Source organism: Rhipicephalus microplus, chromosome 7, assembly GCF_043290135.1.
Source record: "Rhipicephalus microplus isolate Deutch F79 chromosome 7, USDA_Rmic, whole genome shotgun sequence".
Classification (NCBI taxonomy): domain Eukaryota; kingdom Metazoa; phylum Arthropoda; class Arachnida; order Ixodida; family Ixodidae; genus Rhipicephalus; species Rhipicephalus microplus.
Window position 1 is genome coordinate 6,703,753 of NC_134706.1, and position 27,925 is coordinate 6,731,677.

Genomic DNA, 27,925 nt, shown 5'->3' on the forward strand with positions numbered 1-27,925 from the left:
GCTCTGAAAGGCCGCTGTGCCTGTGCTGTGCCTTCCACACAGGCCTGGCATTTTGTTTTCTTCTTTCTTCTTTTTTTTTTTTGCATCGGAAGTAGTGGTGTTGGAGCGCTTCAGCTGCCACTCGTTATTATCACTACATTGCATTGCCTTGTGGCTCTTAAGTGCCATCGTTTTCACGGATTCGCGGCGAAAATGGCATCGGGAATGGGCACACGGCACCCAATGTTTTCGAATTAACCGGACAGGTGATGACTGCTGCTTCAAATTATCCGCTCAGACATACATTGCAAAATATGGGACGACGAAAATATTTTGAATTAAGAGTTGAAATTAGTGAGGTTTTACTGTACACTGTCGTCCTTTATGAAAAAGAACACGTGAGTGCGTGGCCTGCGCTCTGCGGCGGCTGCCTACAGGACCGTCATCAAGCGACAGCTAAAGACATTGGCTTTTGGCGTCATCTATTGGCAAACAAAACAACGAGTTATGGCCGCTGGACAAGCACTGCAAGATACTGTAGGCAGCGTTGTAGAGAGCAGGTCACACGATCGCGTGTTCCCTTTCATAAAGAACGACAGAGTACATGGTTGCAAACTTTGTTGATGCCATGAATGATGATGACTAATAGCTTTGACTAATAGTAATGGTTTGGCCACTTTCAACCACACACTCATAATGCAGCTTGCATGATCTTCTACATGTATTGCATCTGTTAACATGACACCTATATAATGTCTATTTCTGAACTAGTCTCGAACACTGGTGTGGCTCTGTGGTAGAGCACTCAACTTGCACGCAGATTTCCTGAGTATTTTTCTGTCCACTGTGCATTTTTCACCCACGGACAATGCCACAAATGGCAGATTTTCTGCAGCACAGGCTCTACTATTTCATTAGGATAATTTCTGCAAATGAGTAATCCACTTACTGCACCAAACTACGCACGCAGGCCACACAAGCCAACGGCCGGCTCGTCGACCGGGCACAGGCATGGTGCCACACGATCAATGTGCCCTACTTCCGCCTCAACGCCCCCATATCTGCGGACGTGTGCCTCAACGAGACCGACAACAAGCTGCTCGTTCGGGTGCTCTGGGAGACTCTAGTCTACATGCGAGCTCGTCGTGCCGAACTTGACGAGCTCGCCGAACTTCTCCGGCCCTGAGTGACATTGAGGAGCAATGGACGCTCAAAATCTCATTCCATCCCGCGGTGTGAAGGCAACTGGCCTGAGGCCGGCGGCACGACAGCACAGCAGGTGCAAGAACAGAAGGGCACGACTGCCTTCGACCTTTCTGACCCGAGCATCACCATTTGTGGCCGCGAAGCAGTCAGTTTTCAAATTGCGCAAATTTATAATTCGTTATATAATTATACGAAGTAATTAACAAATTTTTCATTTATTTATATCTTGCAATGTGATACACGTATAGATAATAGTAATACAATTTCTTATAAGGTTTTTATGTACCTGTTAGCTTTTTGTCTGCACTCAAGTTCACTTTTGAGTGTAACCGACTGCAGCTAAAATTTCACAGAACAGCGTGCTGAGTGTTTAGTAATGAAATGCTCTCAGAGTCCCTGATTCATGCACACTTTACAATTTCCATGGACCTACACAATCTGTATGTCTAAGCAAATCGTGTGCGTGAGTCGATACGTAGTTGAGCTTTGCTTTCACTGCTTATTGCATACAAATATTCTTGGAATGATGTCTGAATGTGCCTCAGTAGGTCTCGAGAACTATTTGCAATATTTATTTTAAAAAAATAGCTAGATCTTATGTAGCTAAGTTTTCGTTAAGTTTACTACATTGCCTGCATCTCAATGTGTCACAGCTAGCTCTAGGCAAACGTCTCCACTTACACGTATGCAGAACTTTGCTGTGCCAAGCACTCGCTGTGGCGAATGGTAGGAAATCCTCCTTCAATCAGTGGCAGGCCACTTCTTATGAACTCTCCAATATAGATAACACTGGCTTGTTGCAAGGCTGCCTTGTGTGGCTTGGATATGAACTACCATAGCACAAAGCTTTCATGCGTAGTGGCAGTGTGAAAGGTTAAGGGGTACATTAGCACTTAAAAAAATTTTTATTTCGAAATCAACTTTGAAGAAACTTGGTCAGTCTCTATATATTTGTGCACCGATTTTAAATATGCAGTAATTTTTCTAGCACAATGTGTATTTTTTATAAGAAACATTTCATATGCCCTTTGAGGGGCATGATTTTTTTTCTAAACTGAGCGAATTACACTGTAAATCTGCATATCACAATAATCCAGGATCAGAACTGCGTACATTGCAACAAGAATGGATGTTCTAAATCCGATAAGACAAAAGTTGTGGCTTGTTGAACATATGTAAGTGAAATCCCAGCTTAAAAGCGACTCGCTCGGGAATGTTCAACATACCACAACTTCTGTTCAAATCGGTTTAGAACATTCATTTTTGTTTGCACTGCACGAAGTTCTGATTCCATATTATTGTGATATGTGGATTTAACTTCTCAGAAAAAAATATTTCTCGTCGAAGGGCACATGAAATATATTTAATATTTTAGAAACTATACATTATACTAGAAGAATAACAGCAAGTACATAAATATACATAGACTTAGCAAGTTTCATCGAATTGCATTCGAGAAAAAAATATAATTTTTAAGAGCAGTGTCCCATATTAAAGAAAGGATGCAATGCAGACTGGAAAAAAAGTGAGATCGGCACTTGTCCCGTGTGTGCATTTCCCTTGCCTGATGTTCAGCACTTGCCATGCCTTTGTGTGTTCCCAGTTTAATCTTTAGCACTGCCATTCTGCATCCATCTAGCTTCCATTTCTTCACTATAAGCTTCTGTTGCTACACAGATGAGCTTCGAGTTGAGTACTTAGTCTCTTAACATCATTTGCAGGATTTGGCAACTCCACATTGCTGCAGCGATGCTAAGGTTGAATGCAATGGATCATGAAAGTTCTCCGGGCTGAGAATTCAAGCGTGAATTACTCATGAATTACATTTGCTCCAGAATCGGCAAATGTTAAGATTCGCACTTCTCGCCAACTGCACCTAAATCTAGGCAAAATTGACAGCCTTGTTTCAATATGGATATTCCCACAATCGGAATATTCAAGCACCTTAATCCCAATACCAGGTGTTATATGTGTATCAGAAGCAACAGTAAACAGCTTCATAAAGAAGGGTGCATCTATTGGGGGATCTTTTGTCCACTACATTAAAGCTCACACACAAATTTCTGGGACATTTTTACAATTGCTAGGAAATACAAGCGCTGTACAAAACTGCTTTTCGTTATTTGATGCATATTATACGGCACAGCTTACATAGTGCACCTCACCAATACTTGATGTAGGTTGAAACTTTTGTTGTGGTGGTACTAGTATTGCCATTCTGCTGCACTAAGGTACTATTGTACACTATTGTAAGATTGTTCAGTACAGTGTATTGTACAGCACTATACTATTGCGCATCTATGGCTGCCTTGGCACGAACTGCACATGCTGCAGCAACATCTCTTTCTAGGACTGCTGCAAAAAACTTTGCCTTAGTTAGTGCTGTACAGTAATTCCCAACAAATGGTTCTTGTGAATGCTTTCTCATTAGTCAGTTGCCTTTGTGCTTATTGGATCTATGTACATTCTCACTTAGCTTCTTTGGTATCTGCACCTAGCAGACACCTGTCACTGCTGTCATATGTCGTCATTTTCGGGCAGCTCCGTCCGCTTACCCTGGAACTTGCAGTTTCTTATGTGAGCAGTCTTCAGACTACAATACCTATCGACACTTCTGGCAGCATCTTGAAAGCGCTGATAGATGACATCGATTGTGTCCAGATTTAGCCGAACTCGGCAAATTTTAACATGGGTGCTGATTTCTAGAAGTACTGACACAAACAGTAAATCCTTTTACCACAAAGTTTCTCTCGATATACTGATGAACTACTTAAATAATGAGTTATACTAATGAAGCAAATGAGGGATAGTCTTGCCATCAGAACAGTGTTCTGACTACGTCATCAAAGTGATTTTTTTTCTTATATGACAAGGGTATTTCAGAGTGAAATACATCTTGTGCACCATCAACGGATGTGAAAAGGGGCTTTATTGTAAAGGAGATGAAAAAAAAAGATGTTGGAAATAGAAGTATCCGTCTAGGTGTGCTATCACGTTCATTATACAGTGAAATGCGTGTGCCTTCACTGCAGTAATGTGATTGTTCTGTACACAATTACTCATGAAGTGAAGAAACAAAATTTTGTGTCGGGACTCTTTTAAAGAATGTCTCTTTTTAAAGGTGCTGTTCAGTATGCTACAGTGAACGCATGTACAGTTTTAACTTGATTTCGATGTATCTGCTCGCATATTCCCCTCGAGTACATCTTGCTGTATCCGCCTGTAGGTCTGCATTTGCAACTTACTTAGCAACCAGATTTTTCAAACCTTACGAATGTATGCAGTTCTACAAGGGCACATTCCTCTTTAAATGCCAAGAAGGAATGTTCTTTCGTAGGAAGTGCTCTTACTCTGCCAAGTTCACAGAGTTGCAAGTAGAGAGCTTCGACGAGTCGACAGCATGCATGCCTCTTTCATTTGCCAAGCTGAGGTGGTCTCTTAACTTGAGCAACTCCTTATGCATCGTGAAAAGCCTTGGCAGCTTTAGCGCTACTCATTATGACATAGCAACCATTCCGCTCTCCAGCTTTTTCTGCTTTGGTTGATGTGATATAGTCACAGGGTTGTTACGCATGTGTGATGGAGTGTGCAAAGGATTTTTACACGTTAGGAAATGCTTCGTGTGGTCAAGTGTTGCCGTGGCTTGCATTATTTAATGTAGTATGTTCTTGCATTAACAGTAAAGGCTCGACACTTATTCTGGTGGTGCCTCTTTGGTTGCGCCTGTTACCACTCGCGTGGCTGTGCCAACTCGCGTGGCTGTGCCGACTGAGTGAACATTTCAATCATGCAGCTAGTATCGCTCCGAAATATCGAGTGATGGTAAATTGCAACAGACTAGCAGGGCTCTCGTGGAAACATGTACGATTCCATGCGCCACAAGACGTGTGGGAACTCCGGTTAAGTGAAAGCATCAGCTGCGAACACAACTCTACTGTGATATGTACCGCAGTGACTACTCCTCTGCTGGTGCTCGAATAACTACACAAGCTTCGCAGCTGCGAAATATTTGCGGCCTAGTTAGAGCAGCAGGTTACTTTGTTAATCCCGAGTTTCACAGGGGCCTGTATCAAATGTGATTCGTTTGCAGATCTGTTTATTACGTGGTGAGCACATCCGCACCCCGACCAATGCATTGCGTTTGTTGCTACCTCTTTATTCATATCAGGTAGGTACATAAAATGTATAACATGTGCACTATACTCCTATAACAACGAGTATCTACAAGTGCAACAAGAGTTGCCGGGTGTGTTTGCAGTGTTCAGAGAGGTGCAAAGAACATTGTAAAGCAAAGTAAAGGTATTGCTTACAAAATGCTATACAAAAGAAGCACAGGCTTGCTGAAATGGTTTCAAAAAAAAAAAAAAAAAAAACTGATGGTTGACTTGTCAAGAAACTGTAATGTACACTTAAGGAGTGGCCACGAAATAAGCAGCCTAGTGTGTTAAGATTATATTTTGTTACGAACGGTGCTTTCTACATGCAGAAAGCATACGATTTCTGTTGCTTCGGGAATCGTGCTCTGTTCCTGTTTTGTTTACAATGTGTTTTATATATGCAGGTTGCACATGCAACCTTTGTTATTTCATTTATATTGTGTTGTTTACTTTAATTGTGTTGTATACCATACAGCCACGAAATTCTAGCCAATAAAAGCTCAGTGCTTTCATGTATGCGTGATGTCTTCATTCGATCTCCTCTCAAGCCGCCTTCATAGGCTTCTCATTCTGGAAGGAGTGCAATGTTTACGAGGTGACGCATTGTTGGCCTCCCATGCGGGCAATTCTGTTGATAGAAACCAACAAACACATGTGTGACAATGCGAGTCCACGCAGATTTGCATTCATGCTAAACGTGCGAAGTGTGAAAAGTTTATAAAATTGAAAATCACTGGGGTCCCCTAACTAACGCTAACACGACTTAAAGAGTTCCTCAACACTTTTCCAAGTAATAATGAACATCTTCACTGAAGGAGGTTATTGCCTCACGAATCGACTGCTGCGAAAATTTTAAAAATCTGCCAAGTACAAGCTGAGTTACACAAATTTGTTGCGCTAAATGGTTTCTCTTTCCACACCAGCAAGTCCACTGAAAGCTACATCAAGGGTTGAGAGGGGGGAGGGGTGGCACGGGAGCAAGAAGATACACAAGTTGGTCACAGCTCCTTATGAATAAGCTCGGGCAGTTCAAACGTGCCGCTTACTTTCGGTGTGATCGGGAGCGCATGCACGGGCATGTGGCGACATCCCACAGAGGTCGCGGTAACTGTGCAGCTTACAAGGTTCAAATCAGCCAAAGTCCATGAATTTCGGGATTGTGGAACGCTCACTTGGGTTTATGGCATTATTTGTTGGCAGAAGAGGCAACACCTATTTCCAATTAGTTTGGTTCAATTCGTTTGGGGAATCACTCCCCAATATTGTACAACGCTAAGATTTCATTTTAACACTTGAAATGTTAAGGCATAGCTTCAAGGAAGACATTACTAATAAGTGAGAGCCAAGTATCTGTAACAAAGAATTGTATTGAGATACACTTCCAAAGGCCTGCTCGGTGAAGTGGCAAAACAATAAAGAAGGGGTGGGGTTATCTAACTTTTAACGGCCGTTTACAGGCTAGTGTCAACATCTGCATACACCTTCATCCGTGCATGTGTGATAGTAAATCAATTAAAACACTTTTAGATCATAGCAAGAAGCATGCATCTTATGTTACTTCTGTTGCCTTTGTTCCACCATGAATTACGTGAATACAAAACTGTGCACACATTCTGCCTATAAACTTAATATGTATGAGCTCTTATGGACATGTAGCAAGGTCTATGTGCAAGTAGCATGACACCAATTAGGCACTTCAAAGGAGCTATGTTTCGATGTTCCATGCATGAGCAAATACCACGCACACCAAGCACAAAAGTTAAACATGCCTGAAAATGAGCACTGCAAGAATGATTACACTCACCCAAGGGTGATGAAGTTCACCAAGATGACTGACAACCTGTAAAATAGGCCAACACAAACACCCCATTTAATACACATATAATTTTTTTCACTACAGTCAAACAAATAGCTCGTGCTTGGTACAAAATCAGTTGCATAAACTGAATGGCAGCAATGCAACATATGTCAAACAAATAGCTCGTGCTTGGTACAAAATCAGTTGCATAAATTGAATGGCAACAATGCAACATATGTGAACTGGTGGGTAAAATATTTTCAGGCTAGCATTGAGATATCCCCCCCCCCTCTTTTTTTTTTTTTTAGAGCGACAGCTCTGCTGCTCCTGGTAAATATCTAGAAAATTATTGCATGCATGTGTTTCAATTGAATCATGATAGAGCATTTTAAAATCTGATAAATAGTGTTGAACTAAGCTAATATTTGCTCAGATGTGTAATTGCTTAAATGTATTTTCCTCAAATGTATAATTGCAACTAATTTACCACCAGGTATCCTTAAGAGAATTAAGAAGGGGTGCTATTTTCAAACATTTTCTTTATTTTTTGATAGATTTTGATCAAACTCTGAGACTTCATGTATATTTGTGCGCTGATCTCAAGTATACAATTATTTTTTAGTATATTGTGTAGTTTTCAAAGTACAAGACATTTTATGTACGCTTCAGGGACAAGAGATTCTCTTCAAAAGTGAGTGCATCACACAGTAAATCAGCATATCAGAATAATCTCTAATCTAAACTGAGTGCAGTGCAACAAAAATGGATGTTCTAAACCTGCTTAAAAAAAATTATGAAAAACATTTTTTTTTTTTTTGCATGGCACGCAATTCTGATTCCAGATAATCGTGATATGCTGATTTATTTTGTCACTCAGATTTTCAAAAATCATGCTCTTCAAAAGGCAGTTGAAATATTTTTTTGCATTTTAAAACCTGCACATTATAATGGAAGAAATAGAATTTGAAATCGGTACATATTATAAACATAAATTAGGTAAATTCCAGTGGGATTACCTTTTTCATGGTAAGCGCAGTCAGGGCTGTTCCTACCATGACTGACTTTCGGCAAGCACGTGAGGCAAACATCTGACGCAACTTGGAAGGCCGGCACACAGTATGCTAAGCAAAGGAAGGAGGGCAAAATTACCAACAGTGCTAAGACATGTCAGTGGCATCTTGATTGTGAAGCTTTTGCCTAGTGTTTGCAGGGCTGCTTTGGATCGGTCGGTCAGTCGTCTTACTTTAGACTTCCGTGTCTAGACATCATTATGTGTACGTGAGTAAACGAAAATATTTCAGCAACATGAAAACAATTCTCACTCTAGGTACAGAAAGGCAATGCTCAAATGACTGCACCACAAATGGATGCCTTTATGAGTAAAAGCTCGAGCTGTGCGAATAGCAGAATTTTGTGTGTCAAGTGGTTTCAAATATCGAAGTGTGGATCAAATTGAATATTTTTCGAATATTTCTAGAATATTTTTTGAATAATTCAACAAAATAGCAAAAAAAAAAAGAAGTTGGGGAGGATTTCTGAGCACATTCTTAATGAGATAGCAACGCGAAAGCATTTCTTTTAGCTCGGTTAATGAAGCCTGGCGGGGTGGTGTTTCACAGTTTTGTCTTATCAAGAATAAGGCAATGCATGGGCCAAATTTCATTCATGTAAGTATACATAAGTTGGTACATCAAAATGTTGCCAACAACACTTTGCACGTGAAAGGCAAAGATGCCTCAGCGTCTCCTTCGCCTCTGCGGAAGCCCAACTGAGGTGGCGGACTAGGGTGTGCTTTCTTTGAGTCTCGAGTTCCAGATGTGCCTTATAGATGTCAATATATAAGAAGATATAAAATTTTGAATGCCAAAAATCTTTAACCCCCTAATTTCTCAGACTTTCTTCCCAATTTCAGTTCCAAAACTGCATTAATTGAGCTCCCATCCTCGCCACATCTATCATCTCCATGCGGGAACCATCGTTTGCTCGAGTCGGTACATTTGCAACCCTAGTAAAATAAAGTTGCTTCTCTCTCTCTTGCAACCCTAGTGGAGCTTGCAGGGCAGCTTTGCTGCAATATGAGAGTGTGATGGGGTGAAGCATATTAAAAAAAAATCCGAAAGTGCCACTGCCAATCAAGCGTTGACTTTATCAGAATCAAAAAGGTTTTTATTTTCCAATGAAATTGTTGGGGGTCCATCAGGCGAAAAGCTGCATCATAGAGCTTGAATGTACCTGAAGTCCCTCGCATGGCAGCAGTAACATCAAGATTAACCTAAATACACATTCTCAATATTTATCCCGAGAAGAAAACAATTTAATGGAATTGAAAAAATGGAGCATATTGAATAACATTTACAAATGCATGATATTTATAAAAATAAAAATTTAATTCATTTAGTGGGAGGAAATGTCACATTGTATTGCTATACATAAAAAACAATCGTAGTCAGTTTGTGGCGGTGGCCCACACAAGAGCACAATAGTTAAGATGCGATTCAAACAAGGCGTAATATATCTGCCATTTTACCCTCTCCAGGAAAAAAAAATGTATAAAAAAATCTGAAAGGGCCACTACCAATCGAACGTTCACTGTATTTGTTTTTGGAAAGTTCAAATAGTAATATTCCAGAGCAAATTGAATCGAATAGCAAATACTATAAGGAAAATATTAAAAATTACCAATATTCGCACTCTCCTAAAAAATGCTTTAAAATGTCCTGCGTGCTAACGGGCCTTTTCGACAATGCTGATGGCTTCCTGAACAAGATGGCTACCTTGTGTAAGCTAGAATATTGAAACACTTGGCATAAGCAGAATGGAAGCATGAACTAGTCACCTGTAAAAGTGCATAAATGAAAATTCAAACATAAACTAAGAGATGGACAGGAAAGGGCTGTCACTTAAGAAGACACAGTCAAGAAAGCACTGGTGCCCTTCTCTTTTCTTCTTCGTATCTTAGTTCGTGCTATAAGTTTCTACATTTTCACAATGCCGACAGTTTGCCAATGGTGTTACTACTGAATGGTACACGCACCTTCGGGGAATGAGGCCTACATCACCAGTGGTGGCCTTGTTGATTACATTACCTATATTCTAGCATAGCTCAACCCCACTTGAAAACACCTTCAAACGGTGCTTACAACTGGCACGGCTACAGCAATGGAGCCTTTGTTATCAAAGTAACTGATACCTGCATTATGCCATACTTTTAGGTGTGTGTGATAGTAAATTTTAGGTTTGAAGCAAATAGCAATTTGGTCAAATAATTTTGAATCGAATAGTATATCGCACATATTATAAAAATAATTGCATATTTGTTATGACTCGGCTAACCTGCACAATATTTTTTAATATATTATTTGTTTATTTATTTACAGAATACTGCACACCCATTTAAGGGCCCCAGCAAGAGGGGCAAAGATCAAAACATTGCACACAGGTGTAAAACAGCAAGAACAAAAAAGATACATCATATACAAAATATACAAAAACATAGGTCTTGGTTAATATTGGAACAAGGCAAGTGCGAATGACCATCTTTTTGGTTCAAAGGGTACTGGAGGCAACTTTGCACAGTCGCTGGATTTGAATTTCAGGAGAATGGAAACGATAACCGGTAAAGTACATTACGTTTTAAAATTTATTAATAGCATATAAGCTGATACAGCAAGCTTTTAAACTTGAAAAATAAACAATCAATGTGACGGTAATACGTCCATTTACACTTGAGGAGCTTCACGACATTGCTGATTTTTCTTAAACAGGTGTTTTCACAGCATTCCACAAGTGAACTTCAGTAAAACCACCTTTACAAGTATTTACATACGATTTCACATCCCTACGTTTATTCATTCATTTCAATTACTTCAAAATTAGCAATTATTTAAACTTATCCCCAAGCGAATTCGAATGCTGCAATATGCATTCCCATATTCGCACGTGCTTACATAATTCTGCAACAGTCTTTAGGCGTCATGGTGCAGCCAGGATACCTGGTACGCCCGTGTCACTTGCGCAACTGCTCAATTTACGAAAGACAATGGCCTGGCTTTTAAAAAACTTGAATAAACACCAGACGATGTGGCACAGCAAGCCGCTCGCAGACTGCTATGCATCGCATCAAATCCCACAATGTAGTATATGAAGCGAAATTATCTTTTTGCTAGCTGACCATTTGAAAGCCTACACATTATGCCAACTTGTGAGAATGGTCAAATCTATGAAGCCACGTCGCACTCACAGGGTTGTCACTCAGCATGAAGATGAGCTCATCCACATCTAAAAAGAATAAATGCAAAAACATAAATACAGCGTCACATGAAGAAACACGTCCACCAATATATGAGAGGGCGATAATTGGCTCAAGTAGCACACGAGGTCGCAAGTAAATAAAAAAGGAAGCAAACGACATTATTTTGCACTTTGCACTGCAATAACAAGAGCGCTACTTATGAATGCTGCGTGCAGGAACAAGAAATGCTTCCAAAAACTGAGTGCTGCAAAAATTGGAGGGCCGGGTATAAATAACAACAATAACAACGACGTTAATACATTATTTACAAAATGAATAGTACACATATATAGTATACAAAATAAAGACAGATATTCCTGCTGCATCGTTGGCTTATCTTGCTTCAAATTTTATGGTACTGATTTTGTGTGATGTTTAGACTTTTTTAACGCATGTGTTGGCATTGCCTACCGTATTATTCCACAATAGATTAAGTGACTGTCACCTGCAGTGATGCCAACGAAACACGTTCCATTTCTGCTACAAAAGAATACTGGCAGTATCTGTAATGGCAGCAGTGAGAAATTAATTACGTATCTTGCTACCATTGCATCGCAGTGTAGTTGACACATATCAAATAGAATCACCACGGATCGCACACACTGCAAAATAATTGTTGGCAAACCAACCTGGAATGTAGTATTGCATGCAAGAGTGACATATTAAACTTTATGCAAAACAGTACCATTTGTACTAAATTTGAGGAGTATTAAGGTAGTAGTTCAGCAGGAAGACTTGTGTAAGACTTGTTGCAATTATTTATGCACTGCTCTGCAGAGTTATTGTACAAACTTGGCAACAATCACACGCAGTTATTTCTGTTGCTTTCAGGGAATCGATTTTTTGTTCTGATAATGTTCATCCCGATTTTTTTTTAATGTTATTTTCACTCAGCGGTTTCAAGCCACCAAGGGCATGTTCTATAGATAGACTATATCTAAATGCATAAAAGAAAACACAGATTTTGCAAAGACAATTTTTTTCAATGCTTGCCTTCTTTGCCAAACTGCCAGTTGCCACTGACGGGGACGCTGACCAGCCGGACACGTTGGCCCAGGGGCAACGACTCGTCCACTTCGAATCCAAATCCATTTTTCTCAAATATTTCAAGGTTTTCAGTGAGAACCATTTCATTAACAGCTGTGAGCTCAAGTGCCTGAGGCCTGGAATTGAAATCAAGAAAGTTGAGCATAGGCTTGCACATTCCAGCCAGTCATGGCTAAAGAAAAATACATCACTTGTTCATATGTTTAGATCAGTTTATCTGCAGCCCCGATTCGTTAAAGAAGGGAGAGGGTACTAAGTGTGTAAGTATAAAATCAAGTACAGAATAAGTAAATGAAGAAATTTACTATACTCGACAACTTACCTTGACAGTGCAGCGAAGGGTACATTTATGTTGCTCTGCAAGTAGTACGGAAGCTTGTGGCTGATTTCGATTTTGCTCGTTCGCGTCGTTAACGTGTTTATAAAATTTTATAAACAAAATATGTGAATGACAAAAACATTTCGATGGCTGAGTGCTCATTTTAGTATCACATTACAGGTATATTTTCTAGGAGAACTAATCATAACATTTACAGCTGCACATAGACCCAGTAGGTCATTTTGGCACCGCAGCAGGCGTGTGCTTTGGTTCTGTAGCTTCCACGGTGCCTTCAAGAAAAGTTGTCACTGGGTCTAGCACCACAATCCACTTAAAGCTTCAGCACTCGGAATTAAGCACAACACAAAACTTGAAGCGGAATGTTCTATATTGGCTACAACACGTAAGTACCATGTCACCATTTTCACTGGTATAGCGCACCATGACAAGGACACACACGAAGGAGAGATGCACACACACACAGCGCTACAGACCATGTCACGTCATAACAGATTTGGTCACTAAATTTTTTATGGACTATGCCTGATCTAAGTGTGTTAGTCGAAACGACATCAGGATGATATACAAACTGAAGACAGTAAATACACATTTATGTGCATTAGCTAGCCTGTTTCATTCTGTGAGCACTGTGCAGCGACAGTGTTCACGCAAATACAATTTTCACTGTTCCATTGTGAAAATGTTCATTTATGCTGATGTTTACAACATTGGCAGAGAGGTAGCAACACCTTTGTTACATGCGAGGCCAAACGGTCATGTGAGGTACGTTCAGCGGTCATGTTCGGCACACCCCTGAAATACCTATGCCCCGGCAGTGAGTGTCCACAGGACATCCACCAGGCATCATTACAGTTAATGGATAGTTGACAGGGAATGTAATCATTTTGCAACCAGTGACAAAGTTGGACGGCTACATTCTGCGAAAGAAAGTGGAGAGTCATAGTTTGCCCTGAAAAACATGTGACTATAAAGACTGCAATGATCACTGCTTTCATTCAATCTATCCTGACAAAACTGCTGCTCCTAAGTGAAAGAACCAAGTCTCGCAAGTACCTACTTACATGAGTAACCGTTGTGTTTCCATGATGACGTCACGTTGAAGCGTCTCGAAGTTGTACTTTTCATCGGCAGCGTGCTGATCAACAATAAAGAGGTCTTCCCCAAGTTGAGTGATAATAAAACCCAGGTTGAACTACAAGAGAAGCATGAATTCAGCGGATATCACTATCAGCCGAAGTGCAGGAGTCAACACGAAGCATGAAGTGCAGATTGTCCGACTAGAGGAAGGTGAGCATACCTGGCCAATTATCTTCATCTCCGCAAACATGTCCTTGCTGAAAGAAAATCAAACATTGTACCACTGATTGTTGCAATTAAGGTCTTCACTTCATGCACAGCACCACAAAGCACTACAATAAAGGGCCCAGATGTTACCCAGCTGTTTCATTTATAATTAAGACTGACTAAACTAAAGCAAGCAGTCCATAACTTGGAATGCGATAAACATGCAGCTTATAGTACACCAATATTACCGGCTACATGCATAAAATCTCATCTCAGTGGTAAAAGAAAGCAATACGTGCTTCAAACTGGTGGTTCTCACCACATGTAGTATGTGCAGTCAGCACATCAAGCAAAGAAAAGCATCCCTCATCCATCACCCCGTGATACAATGTATTCTGAAAATGACAGCTAAAACTGCCAAATGTTGATTGCAGTGGCTCAGAGTGCATGGCTGAATTATATGACAAGATCAAACCAACCTAATCTGCTTGCTCAGCTCATTCTCAGCTGCTACGTTGTCAGCTGGTGTGATGGCTGCCCGGAAGCCACGATGAAGCTTTTCTTCTCCAGGCTTATCTGAAGAAGATAAAGTTAGCGAAATCTTTCTTTTTTTGTCCCCCTGAACTATTGGCACAATGACAATACAACAACTAGGAAAGCTGTAAGCGTATTCTGAAATCAAGTAACCTATTTAAGTAGAGTTTTCATAACTAGGAATATGAAATTGTTATGCATGTGCACAAGCATTACACTGTCACCTGTAACCAATTTAGATTGCTGGTACACTAGGCGCCGATAAATACTTGCTCACAGCCCCAGAAGTCAGACCTGCAGCGTTACAGCAATATTGTAACAGAATCATGTAACATTACAATAAGCAGTGGTTATACTGTAACACTGCAGTGGCAGTGTCAAACACTGTCAAGGGTACAAGATACCAATTCATTTCTTAATAAGAAAACATGTGCTTTAGGAGCAACATTCAAATCACGATAACACTGGCAAGTGCAGTCAGCAGTCGTCGAACATAAATCTAGTTCGCTTAAACTTGCACTTTTGTAGATGCATCATGCATTGCCAGAGTAATCACCGATGCCCATAAATATTCGGGAATGTAGGTACGATTCATGTCACACTTGTGCCCTGATTATATATTCTTTTTTCACCTAGACTTTGTAATGATGCTCACAATTTTTCAGAAGGATGAAGTATGCCATAGAAGAGAGTGGTTATCGAATAACACAGACGGTTTCAAGAAGTGGTAAACAGGACAAACTTAAACTATAATGCATGGCAATACGAGACACACTACTAACGGTAAATCCAATTAATCTATTCCAAACAAACAAGACTACACAACTTAAACTATAATGCATGGCAATACGAGACACACTACTAACGGTAAATCCAATTAATCTATTCCAAACAAACAAGACTACACAAGACAGAAGGGAAATACTCACCAGAGGAATTCAGTTTCATGCTGTCGATATGCAGCGCCAGGTTCTTACAGCTGAAATTTAAAGGCTTTGTCTGTCTACGACCACTAACCTGCTGGTCAACCTCCACCACCTCATCATGCTGTTCTTCATTTTCCACAGGGCACACAACGTCATTTTCAACTATGTCACTGTCACATTCATTGAGAACAGATTCTTCAGATGCTACTTCCACTGTTTCATCAAATCTATCAGTACTTTCACAGGTAGTCCTTTGCACTACAGACACTTCCGCAGATTTCACACAAGAACCGAAGCGAAACCTATCCAGGAATAGCGTTCCTCGAGACCCCATTTCCTTTCTATGCAGCTTGTCAATACGCAGAGACGGGCTCGTTTTGTGCGGCATTTGTGAGGCACGCCCCTGATTTTGGCCGACAGAACTCGAAGCCAAATCTTCTAGCTGATCTTGGTTACGTCCTTGACTGCTTTGTGCGCCTTGTGTTGCTGAATTACACGACGACAGAGGTAGCGAGCCACATGTGGGTTCAGTGTTGTCAGATGATGTGACAGCACTAGCTCCAGATGACTCTTTATCTCTTCTACGGAGAGCCCGGACACTATCGGGTGAGTTCCAAAGTCCAACAGAATGTTCCAACACTTCATCGTCAGAACACGAAGGTTCAACAGACTGTGATGCACTTGAACTTTGACTACTTGTGGCAACTGTGGACTGGGAGCAGCTTGGCGAGGACTTGCTGAATAAAGGTGTGCCTGCCGAGTGACCACTGCTTTCGAGTCGACGAACTGAAACGGAAGTGGCGATCATTGATTTTACGTGCACACATGGAACCTCCCTTATATGTTAGAGCGACCCATAAACAGCTTTGATGATTTTGTACAAATGCATTGGGCTGGGCTTGGCACACTAAATTAAGAATGTCTCAAGTCAGGCTTCTAGTTTTAACTTGGCTCTAAGTACACCCCCAACTTGTTAAGCAGTCACCACAGGAGCACAAAATTCTAACAATGGGCAGATAGAAAAATGCTAATTCATAAAACAGAGTTTTAATAAATATACCCATCAAATGTAACCACAATTTCTCACTTTAAGGGTACAACAATTTAAAAACTGAATTTTCCACAGAATCCAAACAGCTTTCAAATTCGGCACAAGTTTGGAAGAATTTGAAATACTACCACAGAAGGCATAAATATAACAAAAACAAAAAAGAATCATTTCTTAGCGGGAGATTAAGAACTGAACTGCTAACTTAGGCCGATTACTCTGCACATGAAAAATGTAAGAGGATACTAGAAGAAAAGAACAAGATATCACGCGTCCAAACAGCTCAAGCAGATGTAGAGACCTGCAGTGCTATAATGCAAAGCTATTCCATCCTGATTTCACTCTCATCTCTTGGCATAAAGTGGTGAGTTTTTGCAAATTTGTGACATCACATGACGAGCAGGTGATGTTGGCATGGCCCTAAAGATTGACCCTTATGAAAAGGTGGAACAGTAACACATGCACAAAATTTAAAATGATGTATTTTCTTTTATCATGCCTAATTATGTGCAATAAGCATGTATATGTAATACTCGCGGTACTGAGGCATTCTTGCTGGTTTCGTTAACATCACATGAGAAAGGAGCAGTGGGCATGGCCCAAAAAGCTTTCAACTAATCGCAGTGCTCTAATCATGGAATTGAATTAATAACATAAAGAAAAAAATGTTATGTTATAGTTACCCGAGCTTCAATACTTTGCTTACATTTGAAGCTCTGTAGAGCAGCAGATGATCGAGAACGTGGAGTGCACAACACAGACGATGTTCGTTTCACTGGGGTGCTCAAAGAAATCTGAGAAAAAGGTGGCAAAACAAGCAACTACATTGATACTCTTTCAGCTGTATAAGCATAATGTCCTTTTCTTCATCAGCAAATGTTCGCATGCTATGTTGGCTAGTCGAATACATCTGAGCACAAGTAGCAAGGCACTTTTGAACAGAACATTTAGTTAGATAGAATCACTGCTGATGCACGTAACAAGCTTGCACTCAGGTTGACGCTCCTGAGTTTCTATACGTGTGGGAACAGTAATATCACTTTAAAAAAAGAAGACTGAATAGATTAAACGGACACAAGCATTTCGCAATGTGCCCACCATGAAAGTGCACTCACACTTGCCTGTAAACACCAAGTGCTTCGTTTTTGAAGACGCATTCCAACTATCCAAATTAACATAAAACCAATTTTTCGTCATTGTGTCATTGGTGTTTTACGTCATGTAAGGATATGCAAAGATCACCACGTGGCAGTGAAACTGATGTCATGAAAATGGTTAGCGATTTCATTTTGAGGGCAGATTTTTTTATAACAGTCAAAGAAACTGACCTTGTCAGAAGAAGGTGATAAGTTCTGCAGACGAGGACTCAGATAAGGAGACAGTGGACCTACAACAACAAATGAGACGTTATAGTAAACGCTGCCCAACGATTCGGGCACTGAACAGCGAGAGGAGAAAGAGTACTAACTCTGTTGCGATGACTGTGACAGGGCAGGGGACGACGAAAGGCTCTGCCTCTCGTACGTCGCGGCAATTGGCCGGTACATAGCCAAGAGTGAGCACTGCGATTTGTACACGAAAATATTTACAGTAAAAATACTGGTGGCTCTGTCATGTTATTGCTTTAAAAATACATGATAGAGAAGTGTGCAAGCAGTAAAATATTTTTGTGCAAAGAGTAAAACATCTTTTCTTCTAAGTGTTGGCAAAGTTACGTGCTTAACAACTTGATGAAGGCTAGAAAGAACACCAAAACAACAGGATCACAGGACAAACTTTCTTCTACCAAACTTCTCTTTGACAGTCAGCATTGGTCCTGCGGTATTCGTTTTTTTGGTGTCTAGCTCTCATCGAGCTGTTTTGTACCCTGCTCTAGTCATTTCCACAGCTGAAACAGCTGTTCGAGTTGGCAGAAATTCAGCAAACACTGCACTGATATAATGTGCCTTACCTTTACGATGGCTAGGAGGCATTTCTCGTGATGAACAAATACTGAACGCTTGTCTGGAGTAACATTGACATCTACAGAATCTGCACAATGGGATAAAGACAACAAACAAAACATCCGGTAAGCTGCTGCTTGAAAGACATCTTCATGTGGCAAAAGCCCAGAACAATTTCAGCACTCAGATGGACGCTTAAGAAAATATGATTTGGGCTACACTAACACAGCGAAACCTCGCAAAAACACAGGAGCATCTTACATGTAAATGAGTTTGTTTTATGCGAATATTTTTTTTATGTATAAAAGCCAAACATTGTCATAATCAATTCAGATATATTAAATTTTGAGTTAGAATGATGTAAATAAAAATTGCGCTGCAACTGGTACAGTATGGCAATATACATTTATAATAAATTTTATAATGATATAATAATATAACAATGAATAACTATAAGAAAGCCATTCTCGAGTTGGATGTGTCCACGTTATAATGATGTTTCACTGTATTGGTCACACTGCAAAAATGACAACTTAATTTTAATTTACTTCGTTATAACTGAAAATTCATTACATCCACATTCATTATATCAAGATTCAACTACACGTTAACATGTGACCAATGAAATCTACTGAAAAAGGAAAGAAAAGTTGGAACAGTTTTACACTGTGAAGTTCATCAGATAGTGAAGCTGTAAATGTGAAGGTGTATTAGAAGGTAGACTATGATAGCCAAATCCAATCTTGAGAATCATCATCATCATTACATTTTTTATTTCTTTATTACTTCCCACTCTGGTCAAATGGCCTGCGACATGTACTAGTGCTACTACTACTACGAAGATGCCGACCCAGGGTGGACCAGACTAGACAGATTTACGGTAAAAAAAAAAAAAGGCAATAGAACAAGCAGGAAAGCCTTACGCCTTTCAAGATGAATGTTGATCAACAGGAATGGATACTGGTCTCGGTTGAACATATGGTACGTACTATTCACCAGCTTTGTAAGCTGCAGGAAAAAGCAAGGCAAGTCATGCTTAGACCTATCTCCACTCCATAAACCGTATCGCAGAGTAAGTGGGAAGAACTGTTGCAGAAAGGACATCTTGACATCTTTACCTTTGGCATCTCACATGGTCGAGAATTGACAAAGACAAACTGTCTGTCTGAAGAGCTTCGCCCTGAGCCGTGAGCACATGATGAGATGTAGCCCTCTATCCTGAATAAAATATAGAGGGTACATGTTACTAACAGAGCTAGTGATTGGGTTAATGACCTACTGAGACCTTGAGGCAAATCTTTTTCTCTCGTTAACAGTAGTTTCTACCAATACACACGATACAGACTAAAGTGGCCACGCATATCTTTTTATCATTATTATTCTGGGCTGGTTCCCTGATATCGAGCCAGATTACTGTCCCACAATCTCCAGAATCGATTTTGTCACGTAGCAATGAGGATGAAGGACACATAATCCAAAGCATTGAAATTTGAACTTTTTATTGGGTGAATCCGTGAACAACAAAGCAAGCAAATTATACTGCAAAATGATAGCGATAAGTAGATTCATCGGAAGTCCATAAACTGATTGGCGGGGAAATGCATCAGCTCTTACACATGTGTCACAGTACATTCTAGCATTGTCACTGATGCTCGGATACAGTCTCTAGATACTGATACATGTCGGGCATGCAACGCTTACACAACAATCGGAGTCATTTGCAAAGCAGCATGCAAGTGGAAGCGCAACATGCGCCACCAAGCAATTCAAGTGAATCACAAGAAAGGGCAAAAGGCAGTCCCCGTGAAATTAAAGAAAGCAGGTTAGCATGTCGATGCAACACTATCTGAGAAAGTAACACAGCAGATGTGCCAAACTACAGGAAGGAAGGCGTGCAATTTCTCCAATTAAATGAAGTAATTATGTGCCTTCAGTTAGTTGCCATTTGTTGTTTTATCACATAATTCCACAGAGAACAGAGCTGAGCACCAACACATTTTGTAGGATCAGTACAGATGGAGCTCCAATAAGCCGATTCGTTACATGGCTGTTGTCCTATGTTCGAGCTATTTGGCAAGGCCACAATCAGCACAAAATCTTGGAGTGACCACAAGAAAGCATGCGTACATACCTTGCACCTGAAGCTTCAACCAGAGACTCTGTGAGTGAAAACTCTTCCAGGATTTCTTCAGTAAGAGTACACTGCTGTATCTCCAGGAGCTTTGCAGCCTAGACAGAAAGAATCAATTGATCAGACAACCAATCAATCAATCAACCAATCAAGTGACCTAGCTATTGATCTTTCTGACAGAGACGACAATTTTAGAGTCATGAGTTGCATATCACTTACATGTAATCTGCCCTCGGTCCTGTAATTACATCTTTTCTGGTTTGCACAGAGTTCACGATTCGTGTGGTCATGGTCTGTTAGATTACTTCTCAATTCTGGTGACGTGCAGTTGGCTCTGCAACTTTCCACTTATGCATCTTCCCTTTTAGCAAAATGTCAGCTTTGCACGTATGCTTATCCTTGCCTGTCCTTTCTTCTGCTTATGTAAGTGTTGCGCTTTGAACTCATCACAACATACTGTCAATCTAAGTCAAAGCGGACACTACAATTAAGGTATTCTAAATTCATGTACAACAACTATATTCTCTTATTTCCAGCTTAAAAGTACGCCTTGATTACGGCCCCTTCAGGACCACAGAACTACAAATTCAATGTAGAAGCTCTCATAATTTTTCAAGGTTGGAGCACAAGTACTAGTAGTCGCAAAAACTATACATAAAGATGGCACCACCATACTGAGAAATGTTCGATGAACCTAGAGCACCGGAGTATTTCTTACCCTTCACTGACAATTCTGCCTTAATGGTACCAGCATTATCGCCCATTAATTTGGCCTCTCATCAGTGATGTTTCTTATTACCCTGAAGAATTCCCATTCAGATACATGAAAATTCCCTATTTCGGGGATTTTTCCCTGCAAACATTGACAAAAATCCCAGCATATTTCCCTGCATAACAATACTAATTTCCAGCCCATCCATGCACACACATACTATAATTATACTTGTCTCAAGTACTGGCGACTTTTGAAATCATGACTAGCCCCCGCACTGCCGCACAACAAAAGCATGACTTTGTTAATTCATATACTGCTAGTACACTGCATATTGTGAGATTCAAGTCTAACACCACTAAACTAGAAGTCACTACGCATAAATATCAAAAGTAAATCTCAAAAACTATGCTTGCGTGGTGCAGGCACCAGGACCGATTACAGCAGATGAAGGCCTACTGTGACTGCTAGTTACCTGTCTTCAAAGGCTAATTTAACCATTCCTAAAATTCCCTGATATATCAGAAAGATTCCCTTTTTCCCTTCAGCTCAAAATGACAGGCGAAAATTCCCTGAATATGGGAAAATTCCCTGCATGCAACATCACCGCCTCTCATACCTCTTTTGCACCATACACAGTTGCTATTCGCTCCCGCACTGCTTGCGAACCTTGGCTGTTGAGAATCACTTGCTTGCGCCTGCGAAACACAGAAGCAACATAGTGCACCTTTGTGGACAGCCACAGGGTTTTGCCATACAAGAAGATACATACACACCATACAAAATAAATAAAAAGACAGCAAATCAGTTCATGATGGCAGAATTTAGGATGATTGCTGTTAGTGAGTGAAGGCCAACCATTCAAAATTAGGAAATTTACAAAATCTAATGTAGAAGCAGTAATTACCCAAAATAATAGCAGAGACTGCAAGAATTCACTTTATGTGGAACCATAGAAAAATGAAATAGTGGTATAAATCAATGCCATGTAACGTGATAGAGTAAAATTTTGAGATTTGTTACTAGCACAACTTTGTACTCCTTGTCTGTAGTGTCAACATCATTCCCAGTCTTTCTTTGCATGAAGGGTTGGTGACTGGCTTATCAATACTCCTTGCAGCGCCATTTTAAAACTAGCCTCGTTGAAATCGCTTCGCTGGTTCATGTTGCACATCATAAAAGGCTTGTCTTGATGACAGCCAACGTGTTCACGAATGCTGTCAGCCAAGTGAAAATTGAACATTCTTCCAGATCACGGTGCAGAAATACATGTGTATAATGTTATTTTGCTCTCTTTTTTTATCTTTCATTCTTTAAAGTATATGCCGTTTAAGAGATGCTAGCACTTTCATGTAGCACTGGCACTCATTTTCACTGATGATAGGATACGTGAGAAAATGAAATGAAAACAATAAAAGAAAGGCACTTACAGAGAGTTCATGTAAGTCCATTCATGTAGTAACCTAGTGGTAATATGGCACTAGATTGCAAAATACAAATGAAATACTGGGCAGCCTCCCTGCCTTTCCTTACCTAGTTTTTGCCATGAATTATGATTAAACAGTAGTCATTACACAATATTATGACTAAGTACCACAACACACCTCATGGTGCTGGTAGCATCTGTGATCTTTCTTTCACGTATCTTTCCCATTCAAAACAACTTGCAGCAAAATGCACCACCTTGCCCTAGAACAAGATCCTTCAAGCACCGTCTGCAGTTGAGAGTGCAAAGCTCACCCTGATTCGTTGAAGTTTGCACACGTAATGTTGACCTCGGTGGCAACAAGGCAGTATCCCGTCAGGAGGGTGACCATCCTCCCAAACTCCCGCTTCAGGTTGGCCAGAAACTCTCGGTGCCGAACAGGCAAGGTGGTGAACAGGTTGTGCAGGCTGACCGTGGTGCCACGCTGTAACAGTTGGTGCAATGGCTCTTATGTGTTTACTCATCATTATTTTTATCATCCACGCCTTTAGTATACAGCAAGTTGAAGGCCCCTCCAGTTTACCCTGCCCCGTGGAAGCAGATTCCATTTCATCCTTGCAAACTTCTTAAGTTCATCACTCCACCTAATCCTCTCAACTGCATTTCCCATCTCTAGGTAATCCTTCCGTTGCACTTGGTCTACATATTACCTGGCATGCCCAACAAAGGTCCATTTCTTTCACTTGATGTCAACGACCCCCGTTTGTTCCCTGGCCATTCTGCCATTCTCTTCTCTCTTAGTATGATTCCTAGAAGTTCTTGTTTCATGACACACTGTGTGCACCTCAACATTTTCTCCAGTAAACTTGTCATCCTCCATATTTAAACCCCATATGTTACAACTGGCAATATGCACGCCACGGCTGCATTCTTTTTACTTTAATGACAGCGGCAGACTTCCTGACATTACTTGAGAGTGCTGGCCGAATGCGCTCTGGCTCTTTTGTATTCTTTAGTGAATTTCCTTTTTGTGATTGCGCTCCCACATTTGCAGTCGTCGTAGGCATACGTATATTTTTATACACTCTCATGTACTGTTTCCAATTGGGAACAACAAATACAAACTACAAACACCAGCAAACACTAGTGTCCTACGAAAAATACGAGCACAAAATACAGATAGAAGCACACAAACTTCACAGACTTCCATACGGGTTTACTTCTTGAAAGGTGATGACCTATAGGGTCTCCAGAACGATAGAACTGTTTAAAATACACAATCACCTGCTAAGAAATCACCTTCATGAAACAAAGTGAGTCACAAATCTGCACTTTGTGGATGCATATATGTACGTATTGTTTCCTTTGCAGAGATAAAAAACTTGCTGAATCTAAGAACCCAGCACAAGCCCGACAACATGACCGACAAAAGATTGAAAAAAGCTACGGTAACACAAGAGGGAAATCACAAGCACAATACAATGAAATTACTGCACCTTAATTAGTAAATGCTGCAGGCCCATATGCTCAGGTTTGGGTGCACATTTAAAGAACCCCAGGTGGTCGAAATTTCTGGAGCCCTCCACTACGGCACCTCTCATCACCATATGGTAATCTTGGGATGTTGAACCCCCCATATCAATTAATCAATCAAATCAGAAAGAATAAAGTTATGACAATGCTATGACAATATAGTAAATAATTCCCTTGGGCAACACTTACATCCCTCGCACAAGGCGACCTTGAAGTGATGACGCCATGGTGGTCGAACTTGAGCAGTGTTGCCTGTTCAGCATCTTTGTGACGAGTTGCGATTGTTACATCACTGGAACAAAAGATGGTAATCAAAGAGAGTAGCAGTACGCTGCCTGTGCTAAGGTGAAGAGTGGCTCATCATGTGTTTGCAAACTCCTAAGAACATAGTTTCATCAAAAGCCTTTAATTTTTTAATGAAGAAGACTCACCACAGTGCACAAAGGGAACTGAGTGCCTCCCCTCGGAAACCGAATGTCGTCACACCTTCGAGGTCAGAAAACTGGCGCAGCTTCGACGTGTGGTACTTCAATGCTGAGATCGAAGAAGGGAAAAAAACGGAAATTATGGTCAGAGGCCCGGTGGATATTGCATGATACAAGCAGACGAGCACATATAAAAGTTGCAAAGGTCAACGTGCACGGGGGCTGGTGCTGATCTGCAGGTTCCATATGGACACCGGCCTTTCACTCAAAACTCAACTTACTCGTAACGATCGCCCTGTTGGCGATGTCCATGCACACGGTATATCCGTTATATGCGTTACATATGTGATCACGGCTACAACAAATAAAATTCTGAATCTCTCTCACATTTTTCTTTTTTCTGGACAGGACATGATCTTGAGACACGCCACGGCGCGCAACTCTGTATTGTTTTCCCTATTCAAGAATTATTCAACTTGCGCATAAATACATATACTTAGAGTTTGTTGAAATTCGACCCCATTGAAATGCGACCACAATGCCGGGGACTCTAACCCACAGCATCGTGCGTGGAAACAAACCACCACGTCAAGTTAAACTTGTGTTCACGGACCACGACCTGCTCTATAAACTTATAGAGCAGGTCGTGTCACGGACACTGCGAAAGGTGTTTTCACCCGTAACTTACATAAGCAGTGCGCTGCTCACGACAAAAACATGCCTTGCCAAACTGCTCAGTTGCCACGCAAGTAGCGTTCGTTTACACGGCACTGATCGCGCTTTCTCTCCACTTACTGAGAGCTGCGAAATTCGACTCGTCGACACCTTCCCCGTCGTCGATGACTTCGACGAGTTTGCTGCCGTGGTCCTTCAGTTTGACACCTGTGGACACGACAAAGTGCGACAGTTATCATACCTCGTCTCCCTCCAGCTGCCATGCTTATCCTTGCTTACTGATGTTTCTCGCTCCCGCGTCAATGCTGTTTTCGACCAACTCCTTCACAGCTATGGCCAAGCTCAGAACCACTTGACCGGAGCATATCCGATGCACCGTACTGCCGTCGATTGCTTTTATTTCCCTGCTCATCCCACCGGCATCACGTTCGACACGAGCGTGAAGTTGATTGCGCGCAAGCGGATGAAGCGCGGTCAAAGAACACGCTAACTTGCAGCGTTCATATATATGAAAGATTTCAACTTGCGTCGACGGCGATGCAGTTAAAATTCACCGCACAAATTCCCGCGTGTCCACCGCCAAATGCGGAAAGCGCGCGCCGCTAGGAGCACCAACTTCGCGTGAATGATGTGTAACTACAGTTCTAAAGCTTCTTTGGCACACAATCAAAAACAAGTAATAGACTAAAATTCTGTGAAGGTTAATTACAATCACTAGAAGGTAACCGCGAAAAATAACACTTAGAGAGCTGGTGCCTTCGATTTGTCTCTTAAGACGGTGCTTTCGCTTTCGCCAATGAACGCTAGCACACGACAAATCAAACAAACTTTGCTTGATTAATTACCGCAATTATATGGCATCGTAGTAAACAAACAAAACTAAACATGTGACTTGGCGACGCATAGCGAAGCCGGAACTCTGTGACGGATAAATGAAACTCAAAACTGTGACGAAGGTGACGACATAAAGGGCGGGTGTTTCAAAAACAATGTACAGAAAGAAAGCAGTGACTGTGACTGAGAAGTCGCCGAAACAACTGAACTAGTTGTCGCATTCGGTGAGAAACGTCGCGTAGAACAGCAAACGAGTGTAGTACTTGCTTGGACCGTTCATTTTTCTCCTGGCTTTCTGCTGGTTATTCACGAGGAGCAGCCAGGTAGAAGGCATGCACGCAAGAAGCTGAAATAGTACGGCTCGTACGAGTTGTGGCCGTTCATCACTGGGCTAGCAGTGGTTAGAGAAGTTAGAGGAGAGGAAATACGCTTGCTTTTGCCACTAGTAAAGTAGCCGGGCGCCGCACAGTTTAGAGCAATGGACAAGGGGTGTGAAAGAAAATAGTGGAAAGGCATCCATCTCGAAAAATGAGTTGGTACCTACCTCCTTTTAAAAGCCGATGGGTGCTTCGCGGCACTGGAAATCGAGCCCAGTAGCTGCCGCCAGTGACACACAGGGCCTGTACCCCCCCCCCCCTCCAGATTTTTTTTTTCTCCATGGAATAGATAGAGAGTGCCAAACCAAATGACATTCGACCACACTTACCCTCCCAGACCTTATCAAAGGCGTGTCCCCTTCCCCCCCTCCACCTACAAAAACACCATGAATACAAATTTCTGCCTACACCACTGCACTGCCCGCTGCACTGAAGCGGGGGGGGGGGGGGGGGCAAGGGTGCTATATAGGCACACTATATCATTATTCAAATAAATAAATGAATAAATAAATAAATAAGAATAACTGAGTTTATAAACTGCAACAGGATTACTTGGAAGAGCCTTCACCGAAGTTGGTCTGTTTTCCGAATGAGGCTCCAATAATTAAGTGTCGTTATGCTAATATTCGAACAAAAAGAAACATATCACATCGGACACTTTGGTTCGTTCTCACGCCAGTTCTCTTCAATCAAGGTGAAAGGGGCTAGAACAGAATTAACATAAAAAACAGCCACGTGTTATTGCATGCATACGCTGTCGTAAGACTTCCTTATTAGTTGTAACCTAATTACCTAATACCGTTCCCTTTTTGTCACTTTTATACTACAGCATTTGTATTTATTACATGTCTTTCTGCTGTACGCCCAGACCCGAGAAAACTTTTTTCTCACTGTATATATTGAGCCACGTTCACGTACACTCCAAGCAGGTTGGTCTGTCTGTCTGTCTGTCTGTCTGTCTGTCTATCTATCTATCTATCTATCTATCTATCTATCTATCTATCTATCTATCTATCTATCTATCTATCTATCTATCTATCTATCTATCTATCTATCTATCTATCTATCTATCTATCTATCTATCTATCTATCTATCTATCTATCTATCTATCTATCTATCTATCTATATATTTGTCTGTCTGTCTGTCTGTCTGTCTGTCTGTCTGTCTGTCTGTCTGTCTGTCTGTCTGTCTGTCTGTCTGTCTGTCTGTCTGTCTGTCCGTCCGTCCGTCCGTCCATGCGTCTGTCTGTCTTCGTCA

At 41.0% G+C, this 27,925-nt stretch overlaps 2 protein-coding genes across 5 annotated transcripts in view; one reads left to right on the plus strand and one right to left on the minus strand.

Moving 5' to 3' along the window:
- LOC142767250 (85/88 kDa calcium-independent phospholipase A2-like) overlaps positions 1-5,854 on the plus strand; it is a 35,628-nt gene extending 29,774 nt beyond the window's left edge. For all 4 annotated transcript variants that reach the window (XM_075868539.1, XM_075868541.1, XM_075868540.1 and 1 more), the window contains one exon: positions 950-5,854. In XM_075868539.1, the coding sequence (XP_075724654.1) occupies positions 950-1,165 (216 nt within the window). In that variant the 3' untranslated portion in view covers positions 1,166-5,854. The remainder of the gene's footprint in view (positions 1-949) is intronic.
- Pms2 (mismatch repair endonuclease PMS2) lies at positions 5,321-26,968 on the minus strand. Its single transcript, XM_075868538.1, has 22 exons — positions 25,735-26,968; positions 25,576-25,662; positions 24,787-24,889; positions 24,545-24,647; positions 23,137-23,306; positions 22,016-22,094; positions 20,685-20,782; positions 19,672-19,771; positions 19,477-19,561; positions 18,562-18,641; positions 18,079-18,172; positions 17,939-17,997; positions 17,317-17,404; positions 15,566-16,348; positions 14,582-14,678; positions 14,116-14,152; positions 13,880-14,010; positions 12,425-12,594; positions 11,381-11,418; positions 8,157-8,261; positions 7,147-7,182; positions 5,321-5,970 (listed from the first exon to the last, which is right to left on the minus strand). The coding sequence occupies exons 1-22, from the start codon at positions 25,865-25,867 to the stop codon at positions 5,908-5,910; spliced, it is 2,739 nt and encodes a 912-aa protein (XP_075724653.1). The 5' UTR covers positions 25,868-26,968; the 3' UTR covers positions 5,321-5,907.
- Between the last annotated feature and the right edge of the window lie 957 nt (positions 26,969-27,925).